Source organism: Medicago truncatula, chromosome 4, assembly GCF_003473485.1.
Source record: "Medicago truncatula cultivar Jemalong A17 chromosome 4, MtrunA17r5.0-ANR, whole genome shotgun sequence".
NCBI lineage: Eukaryota > Viridiplantae > Streptophyta > Magnoliopsida > Fabales > Fabaceae > Medicago > Medicago truncatula.
In genome coordinates, this window is record NC_053045.1 from 59,576,796 (window position 1) to 59,588,620 (window position 11,825).

General features: G+C 31.5%; 1 protein-coding gene and 1 pseudogene across 1 annotated transcript; both read left to right on the forward strand.

The window, feature by feature from the left end:
* Window positions 1-1,691: 1,691 nt before the first annotated feature.
* On the forward strand, window positions 1,692-2,244 carry LOC11418584 (E3 ubiquitin-protein ligase ATL4-like; annotated as a pseudogene).
* A 1,334-nt stretch (window positions 2,245-3,578) lies between these two features.
* Window positions 3,579-5,727, forward strand: LOC11418585 (uncharacterized histidine-rich protein DDB_G0274557). The gene is made up of 2 exons (XM_003609873.4): window positions 3,579-4,352; window positions 5,435-5,727. Exons 1-2 carry the CDS (start codon window positions 3,737-3,739, stop codon window positions 5,539-5,541), a joined length of 723 nt encoding a protein of 240 aa, XP_003609921.3. The 5' UTR covers window positions 3,579-3,736; the 3' UTR covers window positions 5,542-5,727.
* The last annotated feature ends 6,098 nt before the right edge of the window (window positions 5,728-11,825 follow it).

Consider the following 11,825-nt stretch of genomic DNA (forward strand, 5'->3'; position numbering starts at 1 on the left):
CTAAGCTATATTGCTAATAACACAGTTCCTCCCCTAAATTGAATCATTACAAGTGAGTTTAAAATCTCCAAGCTTCACTTGTCAAGCTTCTCCCTTAACTTGCAAGTGACTCAAAATTAAAAGCCTTAGTCTCCCTTTAACTTTGAACTCGTTTTTCTGCTTCATCCAATTCTACATAGTTTTCATTTCCCTCCCAATTGTGACATACATATTGATGGTGTTCCAATTTATGACACTTATAGCAATCTACAAAGTATTTGCTGAATTTTTCCCCTCCTGCACTAGAAATCTTCAGGGCTTATTCTTCTTCTCCTTGTAACCTCGCATTACTTTGCTCATGCACCATCAAGCTAATTTGTAATTCATCTACAAAGTAGTAACATCATTCGATTCCTTAATCGAGCATACAACAAAATCGAATTTTTAGGTTAAAGATCTTAGGATCTTCTCAACAATTTTAACCTAAGTCATCTTTTCTCCTTGTGTTGTCATCTTGTTTGCACTTTGCAATCACCAACGTTCTTGCAAAATATTCATCTATAAATTATCCGATATTCATGTGGAGAATCTCAAATTCTTTTTGCAGGGATTTTGTATTATTTTTTACCTTTTTGGTCAACTAAATGAATTTCAGGGTGAGTCGAGCGAGTCTGTGAGGGTTTGATTTGATTGTATCCGCATTTGCAAGAGTATAACACCATGTCCTTCACGTAGTGTTCGTAGTCTTATCATCTATGTCGAAGTTGTCACATGTGTTGAGGTACATTGAGTTTTGTTGCATTGCGAGGAATTATGCATCTATGTGTTGAGGAAAACATAAAGGAAAGTGAAAGGGTGACTGTGTTCATGCGAAAGTGTCTCATGCATCATAACTTGTGTGAGAGTCGTGATTGGATTCTTGAAAATGAATCAAGTATGTGAGTTTTTATGTGAGAGTCGTACTTTTGAATTAGAAAATTAAGTTTTATTTATTTTAATTAAAGAAAGAATGAAAACACAAATCATTGAATTTAAATTAAAAAAAAAAAAAATTTGAATATTAGATTATCCATACAAAATTGATTTCCCTTATTCTCATGTATTAGATATGATTACTGAATTGAATTACCTATGAGCATAGTTCAATTGATAGGAACATTAATATGTAGAGATCGGTGTTGGAACCTTAGATTCCCCACTTATTCACCTTATTGGGTGAATATCTAAGTCATTGCGATACTTGATCTCTGTATGTGAGAGACAATTGGAGACATACATATCAATCACCAAAAATCATCCACAAACTACGTGCATATCGATCATAAAGAACATCATCGACCAACTACATGCATGAATTTTGATTCCATATTCTTCTTAACTTTTCATATATTAAATATGAATCATAAAGTTATTCATATCATGTGATTTTCAAAACTACATGCATATCGATCATAAAGAACATCATTGACCAACTACATGCATGAATTTTGAATACATTCTTCTTAACTTTTCATATATAAAATATGAATCATAGAGTTATTCATGTCATTTGATACTCAAAATTTACATGTTAGTTAGAAATACAAAATAATTGCTAATTCTTTCTTTACCAAAAAATGATTGTAAATTCTAACACTTATTACATTTTTATAATCTATTATCTATCAAATAACATATTCTTTTATAAATTATACACCCCCACCCTTTCACACACCTCCAAATTTCCATTATTTTCTCAATCTCTTCAATGGGTTTCTACACCGAACAATCAATCCATCTCTATGTTAACTATAAGCCAAGCCACATATATGAAGCTGCTCTAATCATTGCAGTTCTTAGATGGATCATATGCTTAGTTTTCAAAATAATAAAACACACAAGAACAAAACCAGTAGAAAGATCAACAACAATACTCTTCTTGTTGTCAAATGTTACCGTTGACAAGTTTCGGAGAAATCAAGGAAAGACATCCAGAAACAGAAGAAACATGTGCTGTTTGTTTGAACAAACTGAAAATGGAAGATGAAGTTAGAGAATTGATGAACTGTGATCATGTGTTTCATAAAGAATGCATAGATAAGTGGTTAGAACATGGTCATGACAATGAAAATCATAACCAAACTTGTCCACTTTGTAGAGCTCCTTTGATTAATAGTGTTTGGGTTTCTCCTAGTCAACCTCATTGGGTTGTGGAAAGACTTCTTTATCTATGTGGTGATGATCTTTTGCCTTGTTAATTAATAATTTGTTTTAAGATACTAGATTAGGGAATTCATTATTTGTTGGATCTTCATTATAATATATTTCTTATCTTAAAAAATCATCTTTTGTTGCGTTGTTATATGCTAGATGCAACAAAAGTTGTATGTACAATTTTCTTGACATGAAAAGAAAAAAGAGCAATTTTTCCCTACTTTTTGGTTTTGGTGTATAAAACTGCTGAGCAAGAGTACACTGTTGGGATAATAATGGTGCAAAAATTAGACACCCACTAAATCACCACTAAACCCTGCTTATCAACAAGTTTAAACCAAGATCATTTGATAAAGATCGTTGGTCAAGCTCTCCACGTATGTTACGAGTTTTTTTTTTTTTTGGTACAACATTTATGAGTTTTTATTTTCTCTATTTACGTCATCTCCAATAATATGAATTAACCTCTCATTTAATTTATTTATGAGTTTTTTATTCCTTTGTAATATTTATTTGTTGAAATAAGATGTAAGTTTCAAAATCGCAATCAATCATTTCACATATGTCAATGTATAATTTTGACTGTTAATATCTTTAATTATCTAAAGTAAAAATATTTATTGAGACAAATCGAACATCTTAATTACATGCTAAAATTTGTATTTATATATTAGTTAAAAATATGATGAAAGTAGGTTATGTGAATAATATATGTAACAAAAATGTGAAATGTATTTTAGAACATGGAGAGTAATCTGTTTTGGCTTATTCAAATCTCAACCGTTAAAATTATTGAATCATATAAGTCTAGAGATATTCTAACAATTTTTTTTTAGAGGATCGCGTAATTATCAACTCAAGAAAAGATATATATATATATATATATATATATATATATATATATATATATATATATATATATATATATATATGTGTGTGTGTGTGTGTGTGTGTGTGTTTTTCCGTATTTTCCCTTTCTTCTCCTGCCGATGCCAACCTCTTGTTTCATTTTTCCCTCGGTTAGACGTAAGTAATTCATACTTAAGATATTTGTCATTTTTATCAATTTGTTGTTCAATTTCTAAGAATAAATTTAACACTCTTAGTGCAATTGTGTGAGAGTCTAAATTGTAATGTGGCTGTTTTTGGTACATTTGGCTAGATTAAATCGGTCTAATAAAAACCAGAAACACGGGAACATTTTTCATTTAATAAAATTTGTTTACATATGTACCAAAAAAAAAAAATTTGTTTACATATGCTTAACCAAAAAAAAAAATTGTTTACATATGAACAAAAATGGGAAAAATATTTGTACATTAACTCCTACGATTTTTAGTTTCCTTTTTTCAATACACCCCGTTTCCAAATTTCAGCTAATATATTTATTATCTTCCATTCAAATGCAAATAAAGAATAGGGAATCAATTGCATTTAAGATGTGTTTATCGCCAGGACTAAAACCGCAATGATTTTGGGGTTTAGCTCCTTTAAATCAAGGCTCGCACATTTCTCCATCTCTTTCTAGGGTTACTTTCTGAGTTTCTCTTACACATAATAAAAAATGTTCAAAACCATTGCAATGTTGCTACTCTTACTTCAACTAACCTCCTCTTTCATTGCATTTGCTCAAGAGCTTTATTCTGGTCACCCCGCTTACCCTCCTCACGCACCAGCACCACTTCACCCACCGGCAAACGCTCCTCACCACCATCATCACCACCACAATCCCTCACCAACCCCTCCTCCTTTCCCTCACACTTCTCTTCATCCACCAACTAAATCATCGGTTCACCCAAGGGCAAACACCCCTCACCACTATCACTCATCATCATCTGCCCCTACCAATGTTCACACTCCTGTACACCCTCACCCTACTTATAAACCTCCAGCCCATCACCACCATCATCATCACCCTCCTGCTCATGCCCCTGCTGTTAATACACTTGTTGTTCCGACAAACCCTCCATTGCATACAATTGTACCTTCTAAACCCCCAACTCCCAACCATCATCACCCTCCAGCTCCTGCCCGTGTTCGCACACCTGTTGTTCCAACTCACCCACAATTGCATCCCACTCCTTGCCCTAGAAGCTTCAATGTTGTTCAAGGTATTGTTCATGTCAAATCATGCGAGTATGATGGACTTAACAGTCTCTTGGGTGCTACAAAGCTTCTTGGTTAGTCTCTCATCTCTCACCTTTACTATATTTTTTATATAATTTTTTTACAGATTTCTTCTTCTTTTTTTTTTGGTAGATACATATTTCTTTTATTTATTTCTCTCCTTCAATAACGTCATTTTCATTTCTTTTCCTAGATCTTTTGTTTTACATCGAACATTTCTGGTGTTAAAATTTGAATTTTTAACTTATTACAGATTCTTCGTCTTCTTTTTTTGGATAAATTATCTTACAAATCTCTATATACCTGGATTTTCATTTTTCATTGATATGACAATTATGTACTTTCTTGTTTTTTTTTTTTTGGTAGATTATGCACTTTTTCATTACTAAATGATAATCATTATTGTTGTTGTTGTTGTTATTAATTATTATTATTATATTATTACCGTTTTTGTTTTTTTAGAGGTATCATGGTTAAATAAGTTTTTAGTCATTTCTATAAATATAACGAATTTCGTTTTTCATCCTCGTAAAAAAAGTGACAGGTTTTGGTTCGTTTCAAATTTTTCAGCGAGTAATTTTAGTTCTTTAAATTAAAATTTGTTTAATTATGCTTAAATTTTAAATTTTTTATTGATTTTTTACGGACATGTTAAGAACATTAATAGAAACTCTTTTATAGGAATTGTGAGCTTAGCTCAGTTGGTATGGACAATACATAAAATATGCAAGGTCCGGGTTCGAATCCTGGCCACCACAAAAGAAAAGAAAAAAACTCTTTTATAAAAAATTAATATCTTTTAACATGTAATGTAAATATGAATTTTTTTAACCGTCAAAATTTTAAGATAAAATTAAAGAAAATTTCGATTTAAAAATCAAATTTTGAGCTAATTTTTTAGATATGAACTTTTTATACTGTTTTAAACAGGTATGTAAAAAATCATTCAAAAATTTAAAAGTTTAAACATTATTAAACAAATTTTAATTTAACAAGAACTAAAACTACATGTTGAATTTTTTTACAGGGATCAAAATATATCACTTTTTTATGAAGACTAAAAAAAAAATTGACTAATTTTATAGTGACTAAAAACATATTTAACCCTTATTATGTGGTTGTTTTGAAATTGAAGGTGTGGTTGTGGAGCTTCAATACAATAACACCATGCACAAGTTCCAAAAGGTCAAAACTCATATGAGCTTTATGGTGGCATCATTGAGAAAACGTTCGTTCGTGTAAAACTCTCAAATCTTGGTGGTATCATTGGTGTTGTTCTTAGGCCAAAGAAGTCATTTGCATAAGAATCTTTCTTTTATTATCGATCTCTTATGTTTGAGCCCAGGTGTCATCATTTGAATTTTTTTAAATTTATAGATTGTTGTTTTAAGGTCCTTTTGGTTCGGTGGTTATGAGGGGAGAGAAGGGACGAAGCATTTTACAATAATTTTTGTGTGTTTGATTTACAATCGGTCATAGAACAAATCCAAAGTAGTGTCAAGCAACAACAACAACCGACCTAATAACTAACTAAAGTAAATTCACAAGCAAAGTAAGAATAAAGATAACGAAAGTACATAAATAAACAACCAAGATTTGGTTACCCAATCGGCCTAACAAGGACCTACGTCTATGGGAAAGAATCTCTCTGATCTACTCTCAAAGCATTTCCTACAAAGAAATACAAAAGATATTACAAGAAATTAACTTCTACAACTTCTCTAAAAACTACCTAATTTATACCCAATTACCAATAGACTCGGAGATTTTCACTACTCTATGTGTATACATTGTTTCTCAACCCAAGAATCTTACGAAAGATACTCAACTTTTAGGCTTTATGTATGGTTCCTACAAATTCTCTCCTTTGGTTTCATGAGATTACACACAGCTTGTACACAAAAGTTTAACATTCGCACCCTAATATTGTATTGTGGGCTTAACGAGTACGACATTCGAGTGCAATATGAACTATACTTGGTCATGCCCCTAGCACAAGCTACTGAACCGAAACATCATAAAATCATGGGACAAAATGACACATAAAATTCCCAACATGAAATTTCAATGCATATTTCTACAAAGTCCATGAGAAGTTTTTAAGTACTGTTAAGTTAGATGAATAATATTTTTGAATCACTAAACATATTTAACCAAAAGTCATAAAATGACTTAATTACATTACAATTCACACATTGTATAGTTTAACAATAAGGGTGATTACCCTATATCCCAAGCGCTTTTATACTATTCTAATGATTCAAAACTCTTGCTCAATCTTATAGTTTCAACATCTACCTTTTCCTTTCGTTATTTCAGTTGATGCCCAAAATATTTCTTTAAAACTAATAAGATTGAAGTAGATACTTTGAAACTTCATAACAAAAGAATGAATTTGAATTATGAAAAGTCTGTCATTGGATTACTTTCCATAATTCTAAGACAAGGGGGACACTACTCACTCATCATAGTGATGAACAAATACAAAATAAAATATAAAAGAAGGTAAAAAGTAAACAAACTTAACTTTCTTGAAATTGCAAGAACATTATTACAATGGTTTCTATATGTTAGGTATGGGGATGAAAATTTTACATTATAACCAATATACATTTCCACCAAGGCCATAATTTATGCATATAGGTTTTCTCTTGTTGAAAAAAATATTATATCTTTGAATATTCATCCGTAAATATATATTGATACCTCAAAATCTCCTAAAGATCAATCAAGCAGAAATCCACACGAATATGTGGCGAGCAAGTTTATCATTTTAATCTTTCAAAAAAAGTAGCAAATGACTATTATTTGTATATGTGGCTACCCATTGTCATCCTTAGAAACATGAAATAACAAGTCTCAGCTCATATATTATCGTATCATGTTGATTCATCAAACAATAATTCGAGATATGGTATGATAATTTAACATATCATATATGTTTTATCTTGATAACTGGTAAAATAGTTGGTTATCATGTTACACTTATGCACTATAATAAACATGAAATTGAGTGATTGTATTGTCTAAAGCTTATAATTGGTGCCTATTTACGATTTTATAATTTTAAGTTGTTTTTAGTGTTAATTAATCATTTTGAACTATTAATGCTTGTTGTGGATGTTTGATAATGTAGGATAATGAATGACTATGAGGATATGGGAAACTGCAACGTGGATCAGGATTTATTCGTCGAATATTTGGAAAGATGCAACTCCCTAGATCGCTAGTCGGATCGTACAGCTAGTACGGACCCAGGGGACCACGTATGGTCATTGCTCAATGAGGAAGAATTATGAGTTGGCGCCAATGATTGGAATCCTAGGAATAATAGATAATATGTCTGGAGTGGGTTGGATATGATAAGGATAACTCATGTGTAAAATGACCAAAGGGTACAACTTGTAGTGGTTTGCCTTGTAATATAAAAGGACAACTATGTGATGGTGCCAAGGGTCCGAAAATTTATTAGTGAATTGGAGAGGCCAAGTTCCAGTCAGGTTTAACAGTTTTAGAGTTCTCACTCCATCCCACCATAGATGAGAATGAGTGCTAGTTCTTTGAGTATTGAAGTTAGATTACTTAGTGATGTTTTTAGCTCACCACTCTAATTCAAGGATTGTAATATTGTACAATCATTATTTAATCTATTAATTTAGCTTTTCATGTTTTCATTTATGTTTTCCTTCATCTTCATCTATGAGGTTCAACTCACCATGAGCTAAACCCCTTCTTGTGGTTTAGGCATCGTAGGGTTATGATATTTTTTACGTGCGATATATAAAGATATAACGTCGAGCTTCTTTTAAACAAACCATTTTAACTCAAAATCCTTAAAAGTGAGAATTGATCACTTTCACTTCTAATGCTATAGTTCCTTAATCCCGACAGGGTATGGAAATGGAACATGATTGTTTGATATGAATTTGTCACTAAGCATTGTGAGGTGAAGGGATTAAGAGAGACTACTCATAACGTGAACTAGATCTTCGAGGAGGCTTCATGCACTGAGATCTAGATAGGACACTTATCATAGACCAAAGGCTAAGCATAATAACACTTTGGTGGAAAATGTTGAGATCCTAACCTAGCAACGTTGCTTGTTAAGTTTTGTGTGACTGTACACCGAAAGGTATGTCTGCACGTGCTTAACATGAAGGGTGAGCGCACAACAGTCTTAGTGGCCACTAGGTTGCCAAGAAGTCGTAGAAAGCCATAACCCTGTAAATCACAGCAAAATGTCATAATTGAACTTAGTTTAAACCACACTTTTCACGTTGAGAATATCTAAATCTTTTTAAAATTTTTCCAACCTTTAACTTTTATATTTACTGTCGTGATAGATGATTTATTTTATTTTTTTGCAAACAAGTTTTATGTTGGAAAGCTATAGAGAGCTATAACTCCCTATCCCGTGTGGGATCAATATCTTTTTTTACTTCCACTAAGTTTTCCCATCTAGAAATACCTATAGTGTTTTGCGAGACACCATATCTTTACCCACAAATGGACCCTAAATATATTTTTCGACACAAGGATTTGAAAATTTGAGACAGAGACGCCGTTTAACGCCCTCTTTAATTATTTGATTATTTTAATGAGTTTAGAATATACTTATATGATTTGTGTGATTTATATGATTTATTTTGATAAGTGATATTTTGTTATGTTATATGTTGGTACTTATTAGTATAATATATATGCTATTTGGTTTAGAAATATATATGTTATAGAAATATATTTGTTATAGAGATATATTTGTTATTTGTTATAGAAATATTTTATATTATATATATATATATTAGAATAGAATATTGAGTTTAGGGGTTGTTATGAGATTTTAGAGAGTTTTGGGGGAGAAAGAGAAATAAGATAAAATATAAAAGAAAAGTTATAAATAGGAGAAACCTAGTTTAGAAAAACATAACGTACCATCAATTTTGGAGAAAAGGGAGAAAAAACCAAGAGAAGGGAGAGAGACCTAGGAAGCTGCGATTTTTATATTCCAAGGTAAGGGTGAGACTAACATTCAATCTTCTTAAGCCTATGATTTTGATAATTAGATTTAACATGTTGGAGGTTTAGTTTGAAAATTGGGAATTAGGTTTTCCATTGTTGAGTTTGATTAGAAAAGTGTAGAAACCATGATAATTGTGTTAAGAATTGATGTTCAGGTTGTAGAATAATCATAGGTAAAGTTTTCTAACAAATTTGGGAGTTTGTGTTTGAGTCTAGTGAAATAAGAGCGATTCTTAAGTGAAAAACGCATTGTTAAACTGATTTTTGAACTGCTGTGAAGCTCAAAATCGGCCCCCGATTTCTCAGCTGATTTTCTAGCTTTGGTTCGACGAAAATCGGCCGCCGATTTTCTGGCAGGCAAATCTGGAAAATATTCGTAATTTTCACCCTTTTCTGTTTTGAATTTGCTTTCGGTGTAAACATGAAAGTTGTAGATAATTGAGTTAGCTTTCCAATGGCTTTGGTTTCACTTGAAAATGATTTTTAGTTTTTGAGATATGATGAAAATAGTCTAAGGAGGTCTTAGTGAAACCTTATGAAAATTCAGCATAACCGTTTCTAAGTTAATCCAAAATTTATGCGATAATACCAACCCTCAAAACTAGAAGTACTATGAGTTTAATTAAGGCGTTTAAGAGTATTTAACCCATGTTGTGAGTTGATCCTTGGGGTAGGAATGAGGGTTGAATATAATATTATTGATGATCTGTGAAGCTATTATAATATGATTTAATGTTGATAGTAATGTAATATATTTGTATATGCATTATGTGAATTATATAAGATGTTTAAGTTGATGTTGATTATGATTTGATGTTGTTATATTGTGATATAATTATATATGCATTATTTGAATTATATGTGAATAATTGAGACGTTGTTGATTTGCATTTGATATTATTATGTCATGCTGTTTTTGTATACTACTGTGTTGCTGTTGTTATTTAACTAAGCTGCATGAGTCGGTCTAAGTTGATTAAGATGATGAAGTTCCAAATTATTGGATTATACAAGAGTTGTCGATTTAAGATGTTTAAGAAGTCGAGTCCATGCATTAGCATTCTTTGTTGGGGGCTTGATGCTCTGGAGTATAATAATACTTAAATAGCGATAGGGGCTTGATGCTCTGGAGTATATTAATACTTAAATAGCGATAGGGGCTTGATGCTCCGTATTGGTACCACATGCATATAAGATGTCTAAGTTGCATAGTCGAGTTGGAGTCGCATTTGTCGAGTCAAGGATGTTTATGTTGATAAGTTGTGAAGTTGTAATTGTTTATACAAACTATGATGGAAGTGCTAAATGATATATTACTATCTATAATGAATATTAAGATGATTTGATGTTGATTAAATATAATTGTTGAATTATATGCTTAATATTATTGTTTTGTGAAATCTCACCCATTCTGCTTGGAAATGTTGCTCTTCCTATGAGTAACTTGCAGGTGATCGTTAATAGGTTGTTGTTGTTGCTGTCGTGAGTGACTTATTCCTCACTGAGTCTTAGGATGCTCTGATACGTAACGGGATGAGATCTTTTGTGGCTATTTTCTATTCCTCTATGTATTGTGTATATTTTAATAAGGCCTGCGTGCCAAAGACTTATTTATGTTAATGAATTTAATCCGCTGCAAAGTTTGAATTAATATGTTGATGATTTTTGGAAAGATAATTAGTTAATTACCTCATTTATGATTTTTAAGAAGTGTGATATCCCGTTTATGTGAGGTTTTACTCTGATTATTTTATGAAATTTTTATGTTGGGAAAACAGGATGTTAGACGCCGAATGATACTTTTGAAAGATTATGATTGTTTAATCATGTATCATCATAGAAAGGCAAAAATGGTTGTTGATGCTTTAAGTAGAAAACTCATGGGTATATTTGCACATATAACTAAAATAAGGAGGCCAAGAACGAAGGTACTTCAAATCTTGTAGCATGTGGGATAGAGTTTAAACCGCAAGGAAGTTTTAAATGTTTAAATTTGTTCTTCTTTAGCGGCCAAGATCAAGGCAACTCAAGATAATGATCATTTCTTGGTAAAGATAAAATATGTCAAATTTGTAAAAAATTTATTTTTAGAGATTTGTTTTTATCAAATAAATTTTAGAAGCTTTTAAGAACCAAGATAGACATATATAGTATTTTTACATGGATAATTTATGAATCTGCCTCCATATATTTTCAGATGCCCCCAAAATATATTGAAAGATTCCTTTTCGATATTATATTTCAACCAAAATACACTAACTATCACTTTCAAAAGCAAATGAAGACGGATTTCCGTGAGCTTAATTCAGTTGGTATGGACAATGCATAATATATGTAAGGGTCGGGGTTCGAACTTCATACAACCCATTATTTCACATTTAAAAATGTATGAGCACTAGTCAATAGACTATTTGACAAAAAAGGGTAAATTTTCATAGACACCCTTTTAATCCATCCACCCATTACACCATCCCTACGAGGCAATTTTTTTTTTGTCTTATTCAAAC